Genomic DNA, 25,876 nt, shown 5'->3' with positions numbered 1-25,876 from the left:
TTGTCCAATGTCAAAACACTACTATGGCAGAACAGCATAGCAGCGATCAAAACTAGCCTTTATCACATCAAAACAACTCAAACAATAAACAAAACTAGTAGACTAAGGTTAGAAAATCAGCTCATCCAATTTTTTTGTGAGTGTTGTCCACTGGGAACCTCTAACAAACACCTCTTGTATGATCCTCCTTGTAAATATTTGTGGTGTATAATTAATTCTTAATGCTAAGTTTGAGTTATAATCTTTTTGTTCATTTAGCGATAGGCTTTTTAAGTAAATGTTTAAAAGCTAACTAAAACTCATTTTATGGAACAATATTGAAGTTGTTTGTTACTACATTCCGTTTGATTGTTATAGTTATACATCACATGCATGTTCTATACTTATTTGATTCAATTGTTATGAATTTTTTATTTAATGAGTCAATGAATTCACCACACATTTTTCATTTTACATATTTAGAAATAGAAGGGTAAGATGCTTATTTTTGGTCAAGCAAATGCTATTATAAGATGCTTCATATTGAACCCAAAAAAAAAAAAAAACCCCGAAAAAACCCGACTAACCCGAAAAATTCGAGAAAAACCGAGAGTGAAAAACCCGACTTTTGTTGGTTTGGTTTGGTTTATCGATTTAAAAACCCGATACAATTGGTTTGGTTTGGTATTTGAAAAATCCGAACCAACCCGGTTCATGTACACCCCTACTCACAACCATTAAAATTCTTAAAACCCATTTGACAAATCTGAAGATACTTTTAGATAAAAAGTTTAAATCTTTCAATAACATAAAAGAATGTCTTTTAACTCTTGTAAGCATTAACATCATTGCTAATCTTTCTGCTAAATCTTTACGATAATGTGAAAGATTAAGAAAAAGGGTTTCATCATTGTGTGAAAATACAACATTTGGGTATTGAATGCCTGGAAGTTTTGAAAATAAGAGGGTTATTTCGAATGAATTTGAGGGCGGCGGTGGCTTTGGTTGGAGGCAGAAGAAAGAAATGGAGAGGGGAGAGGGTGGTGAGGTGGCATGTCACGTGGCATGCCACCTCATCTAAATGTCAGGTCACGTGGAAATTTAATTGCCACGGTGGACTGCCGTTCAAACGGGGGGCAAATATTGCTACTTAGATAACGGTAGGGGCAAATTTGTGCCGAAAGTATAACGGGGGTAAATGTGGACTATTTCCATAGTAGAGGGGTAAATCAGGCCCTTTTCCCTTTTTAATTAGTACTCCTTCATTAGACTAGAAAAGAAAAAATGGGTTTTGGAGTATGAAATCCATAACTATTTGATAGTAATTAAAATTGTTAATTTTAGAAGGAAAAAGATAGACTTAAATGTTCAGAAACTAAAAAAAGTCATAGAGGTAATAACTTTTTGATAAAAAATTTATAATGTGAGTGAGGGTCTTAATTAATTGGAAAAAAAAAATGTTTGAAATGAGATAGAGGGCGTTACTAATAAAAATAGGTACTTTGTAGAGAGAGGCAAATGGGTGTGGGATATCCTTTCATGTTCTTACATCATTTGTGTAGGTATCAGAACTTTGTAAACCACAGAAAGTTCTCTTTTTCTGCTTTCTTCCCTCTTTTCACTTTTCCTTTTTTCCTAAAGGAAGGTTCAAATTGTAACACAGTAGAGAAGCTAGACCTAGTGGTATCATTGCCAGAGTATCAATTAAGGAGCTTGCCAGTGGTGTAAACAAAAAATTATGCTGAGAGGTTTTTAGCCTTCAATTAAATGAATTTGTGTTCTTGGTCCAGTTATATAGGGCAAAAAATTATAAACTATTTTAAAAACAATGTTACCCTCAAATATGAAGTAACAATACAAACAATAAATGGCTAATAAATGGTGTAATGATTAATAATTCGTTAAACTGAGGGGTTAAAAGTATACAATTCAATTAATTGAAGATTAAATGTGCTTAGACAAATAGTATAGGGATCAACATCAAAATTTGGTGATATTTGAGGGACTAAAAGCGCAAATTTCCATATTCTTACTAACAATGTTTATATTAACCACTTGCATGACTATAACTCTTCTGCATTACCATTTATCAATACCAATTAGAGCTTACCCTTTTGCCCTCAATTGTGGACCACTATAAAAAAAGAAAAAAAATCGAAACAAAATTACAGACCACTATAAATTAATCAAAACATTCTAGTTTGAACATATGTAAAATTTTACAAAAGGGAAAAGATCCAAATTTGCCTTTATACTATGCGAATAGATTTAACTTTGCTCTACATTAGAAGTTTGACTTATTTATATTCTCGTCGTTACAATTTGGGCTCGAAATTGTCCTTAAGTCTTCTAATTATACATCTCAACATTCAACAAAGTCTTCTGATGTGGACTTTCCACTTGATTACCGAATAGTGAATTACAAAGGAATGTCGCATCCCGAACTTTCTTACTTGTTCCATTTTTGATCGCCTAATGTACAACATCTCTTCCAAGGTTTCCAGAGAAAAGAATAAGCATTTAAAAAGCAGTAAAGTACAAATGTGATAAGTTTTCTATCAGCCAATTTCCAAATCTATTATGAAATCTAGTGTAAGGAAAAAATAAACTACTCATTATTTTACTAGCATATGCTTGAACTTTTATGGAGAAATAGTAAAGATAGCCATATAGGAACATATCCATCTTGGAAATAACAAAATTGGACCTGCCAAGATAACAAATGGTAAAGTTTTTTTTTTGACCGGCCAAGATAGTTAACAATGATGAGGCGTAGGTTCTTTCATATAATAGTGATGGAGGATTATATCAGTAAGATTACTATGCATCTAAACTATGAATTAAAACAAGATGGTCTTAATCCAACTTAAGAATAAACCCCAAAAGCTTAAGGCCGTCCGAGGTAATCAGATGCTTGAAATTGGTCCTCAGATTCTTGAAATAAGTTTTCTAAGCAGAACAACACCATGGCATTTGTATAAATATGTGCACACTGGAGCAGATGAAGAAAGTAAGACAAGAAACTGATTTTTGAAGCAAGTAAATCTAAAAATGGGATTAGTTAAAGGGGTTCCTCTTCTTTGTCTATTGTTCTCATGGTTCCTCTTCGTTAATTCAGCTTCAGAAAAAAGAACCACTTACATTATCCATATGGACAAGTCATTCATGCCCAAGGCATTTGCTAGTCTTGAGCAATGGCACTCTTCAATTCTTGAAACTGTCAAGTTGAAATATACAACAACTGAAAGTTATTCCAATCCGACAAGGGTTCTTTATTCATACGACAATGCATTTCATGGATTCAGTGCTGTCTTGTCCGAAAATGAATTACAAGTTCTTGAAAAGTTGCCTGGTTTTGTCTCGGCTTATGCTGATAAAATGGTCACTCTTGACACAACTCACACGTTTGAATTCCTCGGTCTTAATCGCGAGTCAGGACTATGGCCAGCTTCTGATTACGGGGAAGACGTGATTGTTGGTGTTATTGACAGTGGAATATGGCCAGAGAGTGGAAGTTTCAAGGATGATGGAATCACTAAAATTCCTTCAAGGTGGAAGGGTATATGCGAGCCTGGACAAGAATTTAATGCTTCAATGTGTAACAACAAGTTAATTGGTGTTCGATACTTCAACAAAGGAGTTAAAGCTATGAATCCCAATATCACTATTAGCATGAATTCAGGTAGGGACACATACGGTCATGGCACGCATACTTCATCAACCGTTGGTGGAAATTATGTGGAGGGTGCTTCGTTCTTTGGCTATGCAACGGGCACAGCAAGAGGGGTCGCGCCACGTGCTAGGCTTGCTATGTATAAGGTCCTCTGGGATGAAGGACGCTCCGCTGCTGATGTGCTTGCTGGTATGGATCAAGCTGTCGCTGATGGTGTCGATGTGATATCCATCTCTATGGGATTTAACAATCTTCCATTGTACGAAGACCCTATTGCCATAGCTTCATTCAGTGCTACGGAGAAGGGCATTCTTGTTTCCGCTTCAGCGGGAAATGCAGGTATTGTTGGTTTGTAACAAAAGAAACTTAGAGAGAAAAGCTGAGAGAAATATATTGGCTATGCAGTCAAAGGGAATTATTTCATTAATAACTCAGAGACATACATTTATAGCTTCAATTCATAAACGAAAATAGAAAAATATGCTACTGAAACCAAATCACAAAGAAAGAGAAAACTAACTCCTAAATTCAGGAAACACAGAAAACAATTTGAAATACTAAAAGTTAGTTACTGATAAACTGATTTCTGCAAATCTTTTAGAGATAATGCAGCAATCTGTTTTATTTCTGTGATATACTGAGACATATTGTCAACAGGTGTCACTCCTGGAAGATTGCATAATGGAATCCCATGGGTCTTGACTACTGCTGCTGGCTCTGTCGATCGGGTCCTCTCTGGAAAATTGACTCTTGGAAATGGGCAAGTGATTACTGGATGGTCAATGTACCCTGCTAGCGCCCTTGTCAACGAATTACCACTTATCTACAACGAGTCAATATCGAGTTGCAACTCAACTTCCCTATCCAGCTTCAATTATGGAATCATCATATGCGAAAACGGATATGTCTTTGATCAAATTGACAACATTGCTCGATCTTCCGCCCCTGCTGCTATATATATCACTGACGATCCGAACATTTTCCAGAATGAACAATTTGAGTATCCTGGTGTTGTTATCAGCCCTAAGGATGGTGCAACTGTAATCAGTTATGCTAAATCCGGTGCCAATGCTGTTGCAAGTATTAGTTTCCAACAGACATTTGTGAGATCAACACCAGCACCCGTCGTTGCATCTTATACATCACGAGGTCCTTCACCGAGTTGTCAAGGAATTTTGAAGCCAGACATAATGGCACCAGGATCATTAGTCTTAGCATCCTGGATTCCCAATGTTTATGCAGCTTCGATATATCCGGATATTAGATTGAGCAATGAATTCACCATGATTTCAGGTAGGGTGTCAAATGGGTGGGTTGGGCTGAATTGGGTGGATCAAATTGGGTTGAATTAATAAATAGGCGGGTTATTGACTAGTCCAAAAGTTACTTGGGCTGAAATGAGTTGGCTAAAATGGGCTAAAAACGGTTCATAACTCAACCCGTTCAATTCTTACTAAGTTTTAATTTCTTTGTTTGATCTTTATAATCTTTTAGTACCTAATAAAACTATTTTTTTTTTCTTCTTTATTATGACTATATATAACATATCAAATTAAAAGAAAAAAAACTTTCTGAAAATATTTGGATAAGATTTCTCATGGGTCAATTTGGGCCACATATCAGCCCAATTTTTGATGTGCTGAGCTAATAAATGGGTGGGTCAATGACCAACCCAAGCTTGGGTATGTTGGGCGGGTCATGTTTTCATGGGCTAATTTTGCCATCTCTAATTTCAGGAACATCCATGGCTTGTCCACATTCTTCTGGCATTGCTGCACTTCTTAAAGGTGCACATCCTGAATGGAGTCCAGCAGCAATTCGATCTGCCATGATCACTGGTGCCATCAACATTGACAACACAAATTCTCCCATTAAAGATTCGGGCCTAGACTATAATATAGCGACTCCTCTGGCTATGGGAGCAGGGCTAGTTAATCCGAACTTCGCCCTGAATCCAGGGCTTATCTATGATGCCACCTCACAAGACTACGTGAACCTGTTATGCGCCATGAACTTCACTCGGAAGCAAATCTTGACAATTACAAGGTCATCAGCCTACACTTGTCAAAATGCATCTTTGGATCTCAACTACCCGTCATTCATCGCGCTATACACAAGTGAAACTGCAACAACATTGAGTCAGAAGTTCGTAAGGACAGTGACAAACGTAGGAAATGGACCTGCTAACTATTCTATTAATATGGTCGTGCCATCGAACACAAACATTAGTGTTGATCCTCCAAGATTGTCCTTCACCAGCAAGTATGAGACGCTAAGTTATACATTGACAGTTGAATATAGAGGCAATAAAACTGGAGAAGTTGTATTTGGATCCTTAACTTGGGTGGATGTAATTGGTCTTCATGCTGTGACAAGTCCAATTGTGGTTGCGCCAATGATTCATACTTGGTAATCACCTAAAAATAGGTACATAAATAACTAGAGCGATATATCAAAATGGATGAATTTAAAGTTATAATTCTGAATCAGAAGTCTACCTGACGCGAATCTCGATCCGTAGGACTAGTAAATTTCGGATACCAGATTATTCTACCAAAAAAAAATCCTGAATCAGAAGTTTCCTTTCATTGTTCTTTATGCTCTTTTTCGTATTTTTCTTTTGATGTATGAACAACCATCCCTTCAGCAGACACTTTCTTTTTGTTGTTAATCAATTCATATAATCGGTCTAGGTTCACATGATTCCCTCATACAAATTAGTGACTCAACTTTTGTTATTAAACATGCTACTGCCTTGTATTTCAATAACTAAATTATTCTCAGTTACGTGCTTGAAATTCCTTTGCCTTTTCCTTCGGGGAGAAAAAACAATTTGTTGGGTAATGACAGTTACAACTTACCACTCCAAGGGCAAGGATAATGCCTTTTTTTTCTTTTTTCTTTATCTCTTTTTAGCTATGGAAACAAAAATGAGGAATGTGTCAATTTATGTTGTCTTTAGTGATTACATAATTTCTGGTTGAAGGATTTCTTTCAACTAATCGGTCACTTATTGCTTTGGTTCTGTTTTTCTATAAGAAAACTCGCACGTTTTCTTTCAAATTTAGTATCGCAGTTAGTAGGAGATTCTTTCAAGTAACAGGTAACGTAATATTTTGGTTCATTTTATTGAATAAGAAAACTCTTCTATTTGGATTACAAATTAAGGACAGTAGTATCAAGGATATACTTGTTGAGTACAGCGTAGAAGATTTTTTACACTATCAATATAGTTTAAAATTTCATACCAGGTTAGTTATCATTTCTATCCAGTTGCCAGATAATGCTTATCATAATTATTACTTACTACTTATAATTATTTTATAAGTGACCTAATCATGTAGTATTTTTAATGCCTAACTGCATAGAACTTAAACTCTTGCAACTATTTCTTTCTTCTTTGCAGATTCATATATTGAAGCGACTCGTGACCAAACAATATTATATACCTTTAATTTTGTCATGTTCAAGACCCTTTTTCTTCAAAAAGTTACTTGAGAAATCAACAAAACAAAAAAAAATGAAGATCTTCTTGTTATGCTGTATTTATGAAGACTCTTGACTTTTAAGGTCTTCTTTATTATCAAAACTTCATATTACTAGGGGGAAGAACTTTCCACAACCTAAAATTCTTGCTGTATCAAATGGTTTTGGCATTTTGACTAGTGACTCTGACTCCTATCTTCTATTTTGTTTTCTATTTAGTTAAAACACATGGGTGGCTCCCCACATACTTTTAACAATTTTGTCTGGATCATATGTAAGCAATGTCCATCATGATTAATGGAACCATATCAAGGCAATCAGAGCCATATATTGTTTCCTTTACTCTTTTTGCCCATGGCTATGATATTGGTTGTCACAATCAAAATGAGCAAAGGGTGATAAAAGGAGGAATGGAGAAAGAGTTTAAAAGAAAAAAAATGTATATCTAGAGGATTTAGGATAACTAAGCAGACCGTATGTGTTTTATGAGATTTTGTATGACCAGTTAATTGATAGATCCTGGTTCATAATCAGCATAAGCTGGTGTACCACTTCTTGTCCATGGAATTGTCAGTCTTCTTTTCTTTTGAAATGGCACTATGTATGAGGGATCCACTCCCATTATTGTGCACTATTAAGACGTCTATCGACAGATTTAACAGTTGATTAATAAGGCAAGAAAAATCTTATTCCAATAGTAAAACAGAAAACTACAGGTCTTGGACTAAAGAAATTTTGACAATAATAGATGGAGAATTATTGAAGAGGGGTGCAGAGTTGAAATTGTTGCAAGCTTCCAATAATATGCCAGTTTGGTACATAGTGAAATTATGGACAAAGTGATGGACAATTTGGAAGCAAGGGAATTTTTTGGCTTCCCATACCTCTCACTCCTCTATATAAGTAAACTACCTTATGTTCAAGAAAAATACCCTTCTTCAATATATTACTCAACATGGCAAATCATATTGCCTTGTGTATTTGGTTGCTTTCCATCTTGATTTCTATAGTCCAATTAGCAAAGTCAGAAACTTATATCATTCATATGGATTTGTCAGCCATGCCAAAAGCTTTTTCTAGCCATCATAATTGGTATTTTGCAACACTTTCTTCTGTATCTGATAGCAGTACAAGTGGCAAAGACTTCTTATCCTCTAAACTAGTTTATGCTTATACTAATGCCATTAATGGTTTCAGTGCAAGTCTTTCTCCTTCTGAATTAGAAGCCATAAAAAATTCTCCAGGCTATGTTTCTTCGAATAAGGATATGTCGGTTAAAATTGATACAACTCACACATCCAAATTCCTTGGCCTAAACTCTGAGTTTGGTGTATGGCCAAAGTCCGATTATGGCAAAGATGTCATAGTTGGATTAGTTGACACTGGGATATGGCCAGAGAGTAAAAGCTATATTGATGATGGGATGACTGAAGTACCATCAAGATGGAAAGGAGAATGTGAAAGTGGCACACAGTTCAATTCCTCTTTGTGCAACAAGAAACTCATTGGCGCTAGTTACTTCAATAAAGGCCTACTTGCCAACAATCCGAATCTTACCATTTCGATGAATTCTGCTCGTGATACGGATGGACATGGAACTCACACTTCTTCCACAGCTGCTGGAAGTCATGTAGAGGGTGCAACTTATTTCGGTTATGCCTCTGGCACTGCTACTGGCATAGCACCAAAGTCTCATGTGGCCATGTACAAGGCTTTATGGGAAGAAGGTGTATTTTTGTCTGATATTCTTGCTGCAATGGATCAAGCAATTGGAGATGGTGTGGATGTTTTATCTTTGTCATTAGGCATAGATGCGACTCCACTACACGAAGATCCTGTTGCAATAGCTGCATTTGCTGCATTGGAGAAAGGCATATTTGTTTCCACATCTGCAGGAAATGAAGGGCCTTATTATGAAACTTTGCACAATGGAACACCTTGGGTGCTCACAGTTGCTGCTGGCACAGTTGACCGTGAGTTTATTGGCACATTAACACTTGGAAATGGAGTTTCGGTCACTGGCTTAGCACTTTATCCTGGGAATTCTAGTTCAAGTGAAAGCTCCATTATCTATATTGATTGCCAAGATGATAAGGAACTGCAGAAAAATGCTCACAAAATAGTAGTCTGCCTTGACAAGAATGATTCGGTCAGTGAGCACGTCTACAATGTAAGAAATTCAAAAGTTGCTGGTGCTGTCTTCGTAACTAACTCAACTGACTTGGAATTCTACCTCCAAACAGAATTTCCAGCGGTGTTTTTGAACTCTCAAGAGGGTGATAAAGTTCTTGAGTACGTTAAGAGCGCCTCTACACCTAACGCGAAACTTGCATTCCAAGTGACACATATTGGTGCTAAACCAGCACCAAAAGTTGCTAGCTATAGTTCAAGAGGACCATCACCAAGTTGTCCGATAATTCTCAAGCCTGACCTCATGGCTCCTGGTGCCTTAATACTAGCTTCATGGCCACAACAATCACCGGTTACTGAAGTTACCTCAGGAAAACTTTTTAGCAACTTCAATATTATATCTGGTACATCAATGTCATGTCCACATGCTTCTGGTGTAGCAGCACTTCTAAAAGGAGCACATCCTGAATGGAGCCCTGCTGCTATCCGGTCCGCCATGATGACCACAGCCTATGTATTGGACAACACACAAAGCCCCATCCAAGACATAGGTAATGTTGAATTGTGTGACCATATCATCTAAAAGTTTGATTTTTGACCTATTAGACGAAATTAATTAAGGGCTCTAGCTAAAATATACAATCCCTATACACTGATTATGTATATTATATGTCTATTTATGTATATTATACGTATATTTTGTGTATACATTTGTATATTGTATGTATATTTATACTTAATATACAAAACCTATACATTTGTTGGCTAGTATTCTTTTAAGCTGTCCAAAAATGTAATTATCCCTTGATTTGTTTTTCATATACCAAAAATGTGGAAATGTGAGATTTGAACTTCGGACCTCTTGCATGCTCTGATACCATGTTAAACTGTGTAAGCTTATATTATTAGAGAGAACACAATTTTAATTATTTAATCATATTATGTCTCGACAGGTAAAAAGAATGCTGCTGCTACTCCTCTAGCCATGGGAGCTGGCCATATTGATCCAAACAAAGCGCTAGATCCCGGACTCATCTATGATGCAACACCACAAGATTATGTTAATCTCCTCTGTGGACTGAACTTTACATCCAAACAGATACAGACCATCACAAGATCCTCCTCTTATACTTGCTCCAACCCATCATTGGACTTAAACTATCCATCTTTCATTGGCTATTTCAATCAGAACAGCAGCGAGTCGGATCCTAAAAGGATTCAAGAATTCAAAAGAACAGTGACTAATTTACAAGATGGTATATCAGTGTATACAGCAAAGCTCACTCCTATGGGTAAATTTAAAGTTAGTGTTGAACCTGATAAGTTGGTTTTCAAAGAGAAGCATGAAAAGCAAAGCTACAAGCTAAGGATAGAAGGACCAATAATTATGGATGATATTGTGGATTATGGTTCGTTGAGCTGGGTGGAAACTGGAGGAAAATACATAGTCAAAAGTCCAATTGTTGCAACAAGTATAAGAGTGGATCCTTTGACAGGACATAAAATAATCTCTAACTAATTGTCTTTTTAAATGTGATGTTGTAACACATTAATTGTGAAATAAACTTATATATTCTTCACATTGTTTTTGTGCTGTCAGTAAAAAGAGACAACTTGCGGATTACTTGAGCTTCTGAATCACTCTAACTTATCAAACAGCTAATGGAATATTAGTTGAGATATTGGAGCAGATAATATTGAATTATTAAATTTTGAAGATTCAATCTTTATCCAAGATAACCAATTGCAGGTTTCCCCATCATATTTAATGATCATATGCATAAACGATCTATAGTACTACACAAGTCTCAATAATGTAGCAATTAATTTGGTGTTTTCATAACCAAAAACTATGAAAGGAGGCTTCGATGAGATTATTTTTAAACAAAAAATAGAACCATGGTAAAATGGTCACTCCTTTATAAATACTTATATTAATTATATATGACTTATTTTAAAAAATAAAACATAATAAATACATAAGGACAAGACTTCTTTACCGGTAGGCAAAAAGCTGTCAAAACGGGCTGATCTGATCTTAGTCCTAGCGGGCTATAGGATTTAACAATCTAACACCTTGATAATTCATCTTCAGAACTATTAGGAAACCCTTGATAAGAAGATAAAAGGAAGGTCACTGACCCTATATTAAGAAGAAAACAACAAGCTTATTGTACTTGTTAACATCAGACATAAAGACTTGCACTAATTTTTCACGTAACGAGTATTGTGGTTGTAATGCGGACATAGGTGCATCTTCTATGTCCCACAATTCATAAATGATCCGCATGCATATTTTAGTGATGTTTCAAGAAAATATGTTTGAAGAAGAAAATAAAATTAATTAAGAGTAAGAGATGAAGTGTGTTAAAAAAGTAGGAGAGTAAATGTAGTGAAGGGAAGTTTAAAGAATCTTTTTATATTGATTTTAATTAAATGAAATTAGAAGAGCAGAAAATCTCGTAAACATGTGAAGTACTCAATAATAACATTTTGAGAATGTCTTAATTCTTTCCTAACGGTGTCTTCTATCTGTTTGCGAGTGATATCCATGTTGGTTACGGCAACAAAATTTTATATTGGTACCTAAAAAGAAAAAAAAGCTACAGAGTGAAACCTTTTGAGAAATTCATGAGGACTTGATCCAAAACGCCATTAACTATGTATTTGGTATAGTTTAGCACAACAGCAAACAACCCACCCCCAAACCCCCCCCCCCCCCCCCAAAAAAAAAAAGAGGAGCTTATGGATAGTGTTCATAGTCTAATGCAAATTCACTATAAGAAAGTACAGAAATGACAATAACTCTTTGGCAACAAAAATAATATTATTGGTAAAATTCATATTAAACTTAGTATTATTGTTGGCATATATGACGAAACTTTTTAAAATGAACATTTTTTTTTGTCAAACAATGTAATTTTGTTGTCACAAGATTGATTATTGGCAAAAAGATTTTTCGCAACAACAAAAAAAGCTTGCACGTCGTCGTAATAATAAATACTTTGGGAAAGTTTTGCAACAATAAAAAAATCATTGCAAAGTAATTTTTTCAACAATAGTCACTATGACAACAAAAAAAAATTGTTGGCAAATGTCTTCTTTCTTGTAGTGAGAAATACAACCGCCGATTAATGATCAATTAAGTTTGACTTAAGGTTTCATAGTTGTATTATTATTTTTTTCATTCGTTTCCCTCTGATTCAAATTTGCATCAGGTAATTTGTTTTTGGGGGTAATTTCCCAATGGAATTAAGACGATATCTACAAGGTTATAGCCAGAGAAGATAATCTTAACCATGCATTCTACCAAGCGTCAGTGACTAAATATATTTGTATCTTGTGCTTAAACCCGAAGAAGGATCAATTCCGTGGAGAAAAATTCCTCAATGATATGCGCCAGCTGGGTTGATAAAATGATAGTGGACATGACACTATAGCTAGTGACGAGCTAGAGGATATATATGATTTCCCGGTCCACATTTTTATGATTGTAGAAAATTTTGTACACGTTTATGGGTCCACCGGAAGATCAGCCAAAAACCCGTGCTCTCCCGTGACTGCATGTTCTATAATAATTTAATTAGCCCATTTCTGGGATACGATGAACCTTCCATCGCCATTTGAGAAAACTTTATTACGTGTCTCGCACTTGACATTAGCTGTGTGAGGCCTTTTCTCTCACAAATTGATGGACCCAAATTTTACATTTTTGGGTCCATATTTCTATAAGACAGAGAGAAGACTCACACAATTAATGTCAGTTGTGTGAGTTTCTGCCGGCATTAGTTGAGATAAAGATGATATATAACTCACACTTCTATTCTAACTTCTATATTAGTTCAGTTCTGTTAAGCACTCAAGCTTGTCAACTGGATCAGAGGCGGGTCTCTAATTTGAACATAATTTATGAATTTTGAATTCTCAATAATGACTTCAAGTACTGGCAATTATAATTTGACTTTAATTTTATACAATGTATTTAGTGATTTTTTTATATAGATACAAGATAAGAGTCAAAATTATTGAATTTTGCGGAATCATCATCCAGCCTTAGAACTGAATGATGCAAACAGCATCTATTCAGATTCGGACAATTATTATATCTCAAGTTAGAGTCGGTAGTTATAATTCACAAATCTCTTAACTGGAAGGGGCACCAGCTCTTGTCTTGTTATCATTTCCTCAATGTAAGGGAAAAGTATTGGCGAACCACTAGTCAAGCCATCTGTGTTGTCTATTTTGCTATTTTGGTTCATCTAGTCCGTGATTCACACCAAGATTTTGTCTATATACATGAGTACGAAATTAGTAATAAATATTGCTGATCAGTGTAATGTTCCAAAGTCCAATTCTCAATGCGTGTTTGGTAGCACATATATACGTTGTGTTCAATAAATTATATCGAAGTTTTCCAATTAAAAATGTTCAGCTCAATGGTATGTGGTTGTAGTGGAAGATGGTTACGTTGACAAGATATGCATTAGTGTGTTGTGATTTTAAATTATATTCAATGTATGATTTTATTATTTGAATTTAATCAGCTTTGTTACAAAGTTATTGTGTTGAAGACAGTATTTATCTATTGATCTACATGTCTCTTTAGTCTTTCCTCATAAACTGTGTCAATTGGTTTTGTATTCATCTGTAAATTTAGTTTTAATTTTATGTCATCTTTAGAGGAGACCTTCATTTATATACATAAGAGTCCAATATCATAAACACATTGATTCATTTTTACACATAAGATTCCATTTTTATACAAATTTCATAGACCAATGTTCCGTTATGGAATATTGACACACATATTCATTCCTTAAAAACTATTGGCATGTTTTTAGCCAAAGAATAGGTTTAGCAAATAGAAGCCTAAAAAAATTGGCACTCTTCTCTCCCTTCCCACCCCGTACTTTCTCCCTCTCTCCTTCCCAACCAGACTCAATTCTTCGACAATCACTCATCATCTCAATATTTTATTTCTGTTCGTCTTTTCTTTTCCTTTTTTTCAACATTTAACTTGGTATAAATTATCAACCACATTCGTTTCTGTTCTTATCATTTAAGAATTGCTAATTTTTTGGATATGTACATATGATGCCTTTTCTTTCTAGACTAATAAAAGGTTATCACTGGATGACACCTGTAAATTAACTTGAAAGAAAATTTGGGAAATGATTATTTTAACAATTTTGTATGCCGATAAAGCAAATGTATCTAGAAACGTTCTTTCTTTATATAAATAAATGTCTCTATTGCACTCATATTGGATTGTGCTTTGAGAAAAGTCTTTCCCACAAGGAAAATTGAACATCCCAATATGTATCCATGCGTTTTAATTGCCCATTCTATATATTGCTATTACTTTGTGGTATACATGATGCGATGTATAATTATTGATATACACATACATTGAATGATATACATTATTGGGCTATTAGATGTCAAAAGCTAAAACCTGGGATATTTTATGCCAATAGTTTGCCTTGTCCCATGTCAATTGCCCGGGCGTTTATGCCTCAGCTGTTCCTCCAGTGTTGTAAGCTTATACAAGCGGGCTCTTCAAACTGGGCTTCGATGCAAGAATAGGACTCTCTATCATCATAAAATATTAAAATGTAAAATGAATGGTCTTTAATTTTTGTCCTTTAAATGAGTTGGTCTTTGACTTTTGCCCTTCAAAATCAAACTAAGCCTAGCGGGACATATTTTGTAAGATATTATGATTCGAAAATATAAACTTATGCCTTGCGAAAAAGTTATTGTGTTGAAGGATAAAATTAAAAATCCACACAAAATAGGAACAAAAGTGCAAATGACCCAAAAAATAAAAGAAGTGTTGGGAAATCCCAACAAATGTTTATAGGGCAATTTGCAGGATTTCCCTTCGCTGGGGGTGGTCTTTAATTTTTTCCCTTCGCTAAAAATCCCTTGATTTCGGGTTCAAACCCCCGCTCAGTCAAAAATTTAAAAAAAAAATAAAAAAAATCTCAAGGCAAGGTAGAGTTTCAAATTCTGCTTTAAGGCAGAGTTTTGAAGACAAAATTCTGTCTTGCGAATTCAAACCTCTGCCTTACGAAATTCCTTCTTTTTTTTACTGAGCTGGGATTCGAACCCAGAATCTCGGAGTATTAGGCGAATGGCAGAAATTATAGATCACCAATTTGAGGGACAAAAATTAAAGACCACCCCCAAAAGAAGAACAATCCGCGCAAAAAAATGATGTTTATAATGACCTTTCTAAACCCTTCCAAGAAAAAGGGCCACCTTAAATGGATGGGCTTCTTGCTTTGGTTCTGCATGGCGGTCCAATTACGCTGGATAGGCTTCAGTTGGTCCAATATGAAGTAATTGCACGGTTCATATGGACTGGTCTTTAATTTTTATCCTTCAAAATCGAACGTATCACAGAGCGTACATTCTTTAAAGCCGACATAACTTATGAATATTATGATGCGTAACATGCACTCTGCATACTTAAGTTCGTTTGAAGGTTAAAAATTAAAGACCAACCCATTTGAATGCAAAACTTAAATACCAGCACAAAATAGGGACGAAAGTGCAAACGACCCATATGAAATCATACTGGGCCGAGTGTTTCGACGTTATTATGTTAATTTTTTTTTAAGAGAAATTGACGTATAGATTCCTATACATGCATATTTGTGTCTACGTATTTGTTAGTGTGTGCAAGTATACTTGTATGTACGTATATAGTCTACTTGTCTATGGGCATCTACATCTGTTTGGATGGACCCATTAAATATCATAGTAAATACTAGCTAAATTACAGTGTTACATGTTAATTTTATGTTTTGTGGCTTCCTTTTCTTAAATGTATGTATATTTATTCGTTTCAGTTTATAGTGATTGTTAGATGGCACTTTATATTTACTTGACAGGTTTTACCCTTTATTTTTAATATAAAATAAATTGGTAGAAGTGACCGTTGAAGTTAGAGATGCTTCACCAACACACTACTTGTTTTACCTACTTGAATTTTGTAAATTGAATGCCTATGTCCATTCACCAAAGAATTGCAAGGAGGGTGACATGACTCCTCTTTTTAAGGGCAATATTTTGTCCAATGCTTTGTCGAAATAGGGCCATTTCCTTTTGTCTGAATTGTTGGTCAATTTAATTTAGGCCCAATATAAGTCTAATTAGAAGCAAAGCCCAAGAGTATAAAAACATAACATGTGCCGGAAATTTTTCTATATATATAGTTTTTAAATAGGTATATAGTCGGTTTGATTCATTTTTTGCTTAAAATCAAAATCAAATCAAATCAAATTTTATCTGGTTCTAAAATTGAAAACGAAACCAAAGTTGGTGCTTTTCTTGTTGTTTCATTTGAGTATCAATTTGGCTCGATTTTTTTATTTTACGTAAATACCGGTATGAAAATAGAAGCAAACTCTGTAAAAAGTCACCAACAGCTTGTTCAGTCACTTCAACCAGCTATATAGTCGCGGTGAACAACTTTCCCAGAAAGAAGACAACGTTCTTGAGTGTTGTTTTTCATTTAGAGATATTTTGTTCAAATATTAATTATTTACTGAACAAATTTTAAATAATTTTAAAAAACTGAATATATCTTATATAGTACCTTTAAAATAGACTATATGTGCACTTCAGTATAACATGTCAGTCCAATATTCATATATTGGGCTTTATTAGACCTTCTCTGCCATGGTCCACTTAGTAGGCGTTTGACCATGCGTTTTCAAATCATGATTTGAAACCATGATCCCAAACCAGCGTTTGGACGTACGCATTTCTTATGGTTTTAAACCCCAAATCATCCAAAAGCGTGATTTGGGGTTTTGAAACCAACTAACTTTTTTTAAATATAAAATTTAACCCATGTTTTTATATTTTGTAAAAAAACCATAAGTTGGTAGATATTTTTAACAATTACCCCCATAAATCATTTACCAATCTCATTAACTTCCACCAACCTTTATTTATGTCTACCAACCTTTAATTTATGTGAGAGGATTATATTAAAGAGTAGTTACATTACTATTCATGTTAAATTTTCGTTTTTATTGAAATAAAGTTTGATTAATTGATGTTTTATTTTTTAGAAAGGCCTTCTAGTAGTGTACTAATTTTGTTATGAACTATGACTTGCTCATTTGGTAAAATTGTATAAGAATTGAGAATGTTTTGATAGTTTTCACAATTTGTGGGGGTTTTATGTCTATAAGAGAAAATACAACTTAAAATATCCAAATTACATGTCCAAACATGATTTGAAACCATGTTTTCAAACCATGTCCAAACGGGGCCTTAGTTTTTGTTTGTGAAAATGGGTGATGTTAAGCACAGGGTATTTAAAAAATAAATGAATAAATAAATTGCTAAGAATCAAAAAAAGAGAAAATGTCTAACTTATTCTATTTTCCGCATCATTTTTTAAAAAAAATAATGCGGATAAATCTTTTTTGCATTGAAAATTATTTTTTCTTTCTCTCTTTAAATTTATCAACTTTATTAAATTTTGTAGGACTTGGAAGATTGTAATAGCGATGGAGGCAAAGGGAATACGTTGCACCTAGCACAAGGGACAAGCAGAGAATTTAGGTGTTTGGATGCATTTGATGAGTTTTGTCCTTTTCAATGTTTTAACAAATTAGGCCCACTATATTCCAACCCGACCAACCCACTTAAACCATTTATTATTCGGAAAAGGGCCAAAAATAGTTCATCCATACCCCGTTATCTTTAGGGGCGATTATCTACTTCTGAGTTATCTTGTGGAATTCGATTATCTGTTACATCAGCGTTATACGTGGCATCATAAAGCCCTTCAAAATTATTTTACTCTCAAATAATTTTTTACTCACTAAAATAACTCAATCAGACCCAAATTTTTTTCAAAAAAAATAATACGGATAATTTTTCCAAAAAAAAATATAAAAATAATTCGTATTATTATTTTTCTTTGGAAAAAAAAATTAGGTCGGTTGAGTTATTTTAGTGAGTAAAAAAATTATTGAGGGTAAAATAATTTTGAAAGCTGGATACGATCACGTTCTTTGCTTAACAGTATAATTGATAATACCCCAATTAAGATAACTGTATGTATAATTGGCCCTAAAGTATAATGAAGAGTATGAATGAACTATTTTTCAAAGTTCAAGGGTAATTTTGGCCCTTTTCCGTTTATTATTCTTAGTTTCCTGAAGAAAATTGGAAAAAAAAAAAAAAAAAACTGAATAAGGAGTGAAAGGACTGTCCAAATGAAGAGAACAGAAAGAAGAGTGTGAAAAAAGGAAATCTTAAACAGGAGAAAGTTTTGACATATCTATGGAGAAGTTGGTAGATGCGAAGAAAATTGTGAATACGCAATTTACTAAATAAGGGTGTGTTTTTGTTAGGAAGTAAAATGGCTTTCATGAAAAAATTATTAAAACTAGAAAGTACTTTTTTGGTTGTTATTTTTTGGTATTTGGTAAATAATTATGTAAAGAATATTATCTCGAGAGCATTTATATATAATTTAGAAACGGGGTGAAGGTGGGAGGGGTGTTGGGGATTGAGAGGAGACAATTAGCGTGAAATATAATGCCGCTTACTAGACTTATTTTCTTTATTCTTGAAAATTATATTATTCTATTTTTCAAGAAATTTGTTTTCATAGTTTAAAATGTCTTGGCAAACATGACAGATTGAAAATATTTTCCACCGTTCCAATCACATAGACTTCTCACTTCATGAGGTGACATTTGAATTTTGTTTTTTAGTAATAAATAGGTGAGAATTCTCTTCTTCTTTTTTTCTTCTTTTTGTTGTTCAATTTTTTTCTTTGTTAGTGTAAAGGGAGTAACAATGCATTTCGTCAAAATCAAAATGGCATGTTCCTGGATTTTTTTTCCATGCTACTCTCTCTGTCCCAATTTGTTTGACACTTTTCGCTTTTCGCACTATTAAAAATCTGGCAAAAACCGACGGATTCCGTCGGTTTTTCAATAATTTTTTTAAATCTTTTTTTTTTTTTAAAGAAAACCGACGGATTGTGTAGGTTATTTTTTGTGCAAAAATGCGCAAAAAATATAATTATTTTTTATATTATTTTCTAAAATAAATCAACGGATTTCGTCGATTTTTAGAGCGAAAAAACAATATAAATTAAATCAATGTAAGTATTTGAACAAAGAACATGTGTGGTCTAGTGGTAGAGCCCGCTAATGCCAAGGAAAATACCCGGGTTCGATTCCAAGATGCTACATTTCATTATTTTATTTTAAAAGAAAAAAAACCAACGGAGGCCGTCGGTTTTTTTTTTTTTACATAACCGGCGGAGTCCGTGGGTTTTCTGTCGGTTTTAACCGATGCAATCCGTCGGTTTTCGAAAAGCGACATAACGTAAACCGACGAACATGTTGCGACGATTTTCCGTCGGTATTCACTGAAAAACCGACGCAGTCCGTCCGTTTTGGCCGTCAATTTCCGCTTGCTTTTTAGTAGTGTCTAGAGTCAAACAAGTTGTTCTTTGACTGTAATTTTTTCATATGTTTTTTAAGTATTTTAAATTATTAATTATGGTGACTTATAGTACTTTTTACGTAGTTTCCAAATATATAAATTTTATTTTGAAAATTTTAAAGATTCAATGTTCAAACAAATTGGAACAAAGGGAATATTGTTAAAAAGTTCAAATTACCATAAGACACTAGGGATTCATCTAACCTCTAATTTTTATTAGTAATATTTAGTGTTATCAGCAATATATTAGTGCTATCTCCTTTAAATTCTATTTTATTAATGCCTTTTTGAAGTAGCTAGTTAATTCTTTTTATCTAGAAATGAATTTGAAGAGAAAGTAATAAACAAAACAATTTTTTTGCATAGATAGTACAATACAGTGTACCAGGATTGGAAGGCAGGCATCCTTTCCTATTGGCAAAAGCTTCTTCAATTCTATATTAGTATATAACTATAAGTATATGTTGGAGACATTTTTCTGAAAAGCCTCACATGGGTTTTTCATCTTGTGTTTTGACCACTTTAGGTATTTCATTTTTCTCTATTATATAGTATTTATATACACATACATTATACGAATATATACCATGTACTTGTAACTTTAATTCAACATATAATAGTATATCATAATAGAGTGCAATGTTCCTAGATTTGATAAGGTTGGGTGGGGATATGGATGAGAGGAATAAATGGCTTTTAGTGAAGCATGATGCCTTAGACACAAACACTACCTTCTTTGGATCCTCCCGTGGGAGGCAACCTAACCCTCCTTCTCCTTCTGATCTTTTTTTCTAATAACCATATGGTATTCGCACTTACTGGTTCAATTATTTTAAATTCGTGTCAAATCCTGATGTATATATAATGTATGTGCCTTTATATAAATAGTTATCACATAATCATTACTACTAAGCAATACAAATTGCCATCTCAATTTTATCGCCCATATATCATGATGTTTTATGTAAACACTGAGTTTGAGAATTATTTTTCTCTCTCCACTCCCCTTTATTTCTTTTTCTCTCTAAATGATCAACATCGCAAAAGGACAAATCTCGTTTGTTTCCACTTATTTTTTATTTATTCTCCATCTATACTTTCTTGTATCTTTGTTATTTGCTCATTGAGCTTAAGGCCGCATTTGATTGACAGGTAGCTGGAGAAAACATTTTGGGGTAAGTGATTTAATGATATAAAAATATATGTAAATTAATTATGATTAAATAAGAAAAATTCTATGTTTAAACACATGGTATGCATATGTATATATTGACTAGGTATAAACACTCGGTACGAGTAAGCTTTTATCGAATTTTGGGATTGCATAATGTCATCTTTTATTGGACTTCTATTCTATTACGAGTAAAAGAGACAATTGTAATCGGCATGCCTTCTTACGAATTTAACCAAAATACGTGAAATGGCCAGTAGTTAGCACTCTTTCTACGGCATACAGTTGTTGTTAACTTGTTATTGTTCTTTTCTCCATTATTTTCGACATGGCTTCTTCACTATTGTATTCCTTTTCATATCTGATTTGATATGTTTTACTTGAGCCGAATGTCTATCGGAAATAACCTTTCTACCTTCACAACGTAGAAATACGGCTGCATACATACCATCCTTTCCGGACCTCACTTGTGAGCTATATTACACTGAATATGTTAATGTTGTTTCTTGTTGTACAATGGCATGCTATCGCAACGCCTCTGGTAGTTCTTTTAATTTTTCTCTTTTCCTCTTTTGTTTTTTTGGGTTGTGCTTAATACACTAGTAGAACGAAATTCTGCAACCACTCTAATATATCATATTTAACTTTGTAAGAAACAAGAATCAACACTTTGTTTTGAGTTTTGGTAACTATGTATGTAGTACCTTACGATTTTCAGAATAAGGATGTATGAATAAGTTTAAATTACATCTCCTTTGCTTTGGGAGAGGATTAATCACGTGTCAAAATGCCTATCAGATACCATAAGTTAAAATGTTAATACTCTTTCCGTTTTAATTTGTTTGTCTTAGTTTCACTAGGCATGGAATTTAAGAAATTAAATATGACTTTTAAATCTTGTAGTCTTAATTAATGATATGTTTAATGTACTAAAATGCTCTTTAATTATGTTGTCTTAAATATGTCATGTAGGATGTTGAAATTCAAAAATTGCTAAATCTCAAAAGAAACGTTCTATTTTAGACGGACTAAAAAAAAGGATAAAGAAAAATAAATTGAAAGAGAGGGTGTAGTATGCATTAAGTCAAATGGAAATGTTGACATTGCTAATGCAAAGGCAATTAAACAAGAGAGTAAAATAGGAAGGCAATGAGGTGGAAAGCCACGTAGGAAGAAGGATTGACCAAATAGATTCGATTCACGTGGCAAGGAGGATGAAGAAAGAACGTCATCAAGAGCACCTAAAAATGTAAATAATAATAATAATGGTAATAATCGTAAACGAGCACCGCATATTGTCAGTCTTTCACGTGGTTTTCTCATGCATTCTCCCTTCCCTCATCTCTTTGTCCCTTCCTTTTCTTTCCTTAGCTTTCACTTATTCAATCTCATCATTTTAATTAATTCACTCATTTAAATACTACTACATACTTTCTTATAAAATTATGACTTAAAACTAAACTAATACCAACATTAACAAGCACATAAACTGCTAAAAATAAATAAATAAAAGAAAAGAATTTTACCTTTTTTTTGTGCAACCTTGGTCAAGAATGGATTTGGAACCCCTAATTTCTCCACCACTCGATGCTCAACCAACAAAAAAAAAAAAAAAAAAAAAAAAATTAAAATTTTAAACTAGGAAACTCAAATAATTAAAGGTTCATCAAATGCTAAAACCCTAGGTAATTTGAGTACTTTGCTCTATATCGAAACTTATGTGTGTATCGATTTTGAGACTTGTTTTCTGTTTCATATTCGTTGAAATTTTGACTGCATTGCATCGGTTACATGTTAGACATGTTTCTCCCTCCATATGTTATATTTGATCTAAATGTTAAGTGGTACGATTCTGATTGTCTTATCTTATATTGGATACTGAATTTTGTTCATCTCAAGGAATTAAAGACTTTTTAAATTTCAAGAAGTGGCCATGAAATATGTAATAACTAAAAAAGAAGAGTATGATTGATAAGGTTCACAAGTGGCTGGTTGCTCCCACTGATCTCATCATCTCAACTCATCATATCGTGAATGAATTGAGTACTGCTATTATGTTGATGATTTACCTGTTGATTCAAGTGAGTGATTAACTGTATTTAACAAATGTACAGATCAATCATGAATTAAAATAATGATGATAGAATAAGTTGTAGTTACTTATTAACACAAGCGCTAACGAATGGGTTTAGATAATTCATTTTCTTGAACAAGAATATAATAGAGAAGTATTTTTGGCGATGAGTCATAGAGAGGCTCGAACCAAAAACATATCCATGTTTTGATAATATTTCGAATTATGTGATCAAGTGATTTAAAAGTTTAAGTTATTAGAAAGGGGATCTATTACTTTTATTTATTTATTTAGGACTATCATAATGGAGAACAATTTTCAATCATTTGTGGTCTTTTTGTTTTTTAAGCACTATGTTACACATTAATGACCTACACCCTCTTTGTCCAAGACTAGTAAGGGAGTATGTCATATTACATAGAGACTAGAGTCGATGAATAGTTAGCTAGCTATATTCAGAAGATATTGATAGTACGAGTAGAGTTCTTCCTATGTATAGAGAGACCCACGGTTTAGTTTTAACTCAAAGTGATACTTAGTAATTAGAGCACTACAACTGAAGAACCTAACAATTTTCTATAGTAAATGATTGAACTTGTCAGTGTTACTTTTTGCATTCATTCTTCACAGATGGTAGTATTTGATTAGAGGACTTTATCAAGTTTGATCATATCAAATCTAGTAGCAGTTAGCTAACAAGATGAAATATTCAGGATATATTACCTATCTTTCCTTGGCAGAGGCACGCGCATTGAAAAATATCTACTTGAGTCTTATAGCGGAATAATTTTTTACATCATTAGCAGCACCTGTATATATTATAACATGTAACCTGACTCATTTCTAAAATACAAATTTCACATTTTAAAGAGACTTATCTGTAGATTTTCTTTGGATGACTTATTAATGCTTAATAGTGTACACATTAAAAGTACTTAGATGGACAGTATATAATGAACTATATATATAACTCAAACTCTAAATTTTGTAAGCAACTTTTGGTTGGTCGTATTAAATAATACCTGCATTAAGTTATAGTAAAGTCTACATTCAAATCTTATACTGGATAGAATGTGAAATAAGAAATACCGGTTGTAGCTTTACGGAGATAAGGTTATTTAAAGATAAAAATACTCTTAAAGTATTATTGCTATATATCAATCTCTTGATTATTAATCACCGGATATATAAATATTAATCCTTTTAATTTTTATTTACCGGAAAACAATTCATACTACTTATGGAGTACTTGTTATAATGTAAAGGGAATTAATGTTAGGGTTTGCCCTGAATTTCTTATTTTATTTAAATTTTATCATAATTGTGTTTTACTTCAAAAAGATTTTCTTGATGGAAAAGGTTTTCTTTGTGGAAAAATATTCTACCATGTCTATCATTTTCTTGGAGGACATGTTTTGGACTTCTATAAATAGGAAATCTTTTCTTTTCATAAACAACACAATAGCATCCACAATGCAGTCATTAAAGAGTCTTGTTTAGGGGGAGATTATTCTCCCAATAGATTTTATGTTTTTTTATATTAGTTTTTCAATATATAGGTCATTTGACCAAATCATATTATAATATTATGTCTTTTTAGTATATTTTATTTGTTCTTGATTTTATCGCCATTCAAGATTTACAATATTAGCTTCCGAATGTCGCCCTGATTATTTCGATCTCAACAATTAACACTACTAATGTCTAAAACTTGAACTAAAAAAGTAGACTTTGTTTCAACTCTGACATTTTAGCTTTCTATTCGTCGAGAAAGTGAACGATATGATGGTCCAAGGCAATAATAGTCCCTGCATTGTTGTATTTTTTTCAACTATGGGAACCAAACGACTCCTACAATGTTCAATTTGGGAAGCAGATGACCCCTACAGTGTTCAAATTGGGAACCAAAAGACCCCTAAGAAAACTGGGAGTACTATTTTCAAACAGGGGCCTACTAGTTGTCTAAGGGGCATGACTTGCTATTTGACCTTGAGTGTATATATACAACCAAGTCCTAAATGGTCCCTCTTCTCATCTTTAATTGCACAGACAGCTATTCCCAGAACTTGTAAATAGACAAAGTATATTCAATGAAAACAAAATCTTTTCAACATCTCGTTTTCAAGATTTTGCTTCGAGATGCTACAAAGATAATTTGCACATGGCCATTGTCAACCTATGTTGCTTGGGTCCTTCAACAAACCACACCTGTGTCAAATCCTCTAGAAATCCACAGCTTTTGGAGGATCCGACACGGTCGATGATACATTTGAAAAGTTCCAACAACATAGCCGTGAACACGCATATAAGAACTACTTGAACGCTGCAAGTTATTCAAGCTTCAATAATTTGGCTGACCATTTACCATGTTAGGAAACTTCCGTTTGATTATTTATACTTCTCACTACCATAGCGTTGGAGATAATTAAGTAATAAAAATGTACTCTCTCAATCAATTTAAACTTTTCAATGAGGTCAAACAATTTAACATGCTATAAGAAAAAGAAATGCATCTGGGTTAAAGTCTCACGACCACTCATTATCAAAAGAATTTTATGTGTTTAGCTTGTAAGAACTGGACTCGCACGAGAGAGACCGTGTTGAAAATATACTTAAAGTACCACGAATGAAAAATGTACTCCCCCTAATTGTAAAATCTTTTACTAATAAGATGGTCATGTTGGGTGTGTGTGAACAAAATCCTACATTGGTAGCTGGAAAAAAAAAATCTTACTTATAAGGTGCTGGATACTCTTAATGGTGTGCCGCTTTTCAGGAAAAATTGTGCGGGCTTGATCCAAAGCAGACAATATCACACCATATTAAAAATATCCTTAGAACTGTTTTAGCCCAACAAATTACATAGAAAAAG

The 25,876-nt window shown here is 33.6% G+C and overlaps 2 protein-coding genes across 2 annotated transcripts; both read left to right on the top strand.

Annotated features, from left to right (window-relative positions):
* Positions 1-2,730: 2,730 nt before the first annotated feature.
* Positions 2,731-6,355, top strand: LOC132035327 (subtilisin-like protease SBT3). Its single transcript, XM_059425594.1, has 3 exons — positions 2,731-3,991; positions 4,310-4,945; positions 5,389-6,355. The coding sequence occupies exons 1-3, from the start codon at positions 3,031-3,033 to the stop codon at positions 6,063-6,065; spliced, it is 2,274 nt and encodes a 757-aa protein (XP_059281577.1). The 5' UTR covers positions 2,731-3,030; the 3' UTR covers positions 6,066-6,355.
* Positions 6,356-7,602: 1,247 nt separating this feature from the next.
* LOC132033396 (subtilisin-like protease SBT3) lies at positions 7,603-10,848 on the top strand. Its single transcript, XM_059423363.1, has 2 exons — positions 7,603-9,819; positions 10,222-10,848. Exons 1-2 carry the CDS (start codon positions 8,094-8,096, stop codon positions 10,785-10,787), a joined length of 2,292 nt encoding a protein of 763 aa, XP_059279346.1. The 5' UTR covers positions 7,603-8,093; the 3' UTR covers positions 10,788-10,848.
* Positions 10,849-25,876: the final 15,028 nt, after the last annotated feature.

Source organism: Lycium ferocissimum, chromosome 10, assembly GCF_029784015.1.
Source record: "Lycium ferocissimum isolate CSIRO_LF1 chromosome 10, AGI_CSIRO_Lferr_CH_V1, whole genome shotgun sequence".
In the NCBI taxonomy this organism is placed as follows: domain Eukaryota; kingdom Viridiplantae; phylum Streptophyta; class Magnoliopsida; order Solanales; family Solanaceae; genus Lycium; species Lycium ferocissimum.
This window is presented reverse-complemented; position numbering and strand designations above follow the sequence as displayed.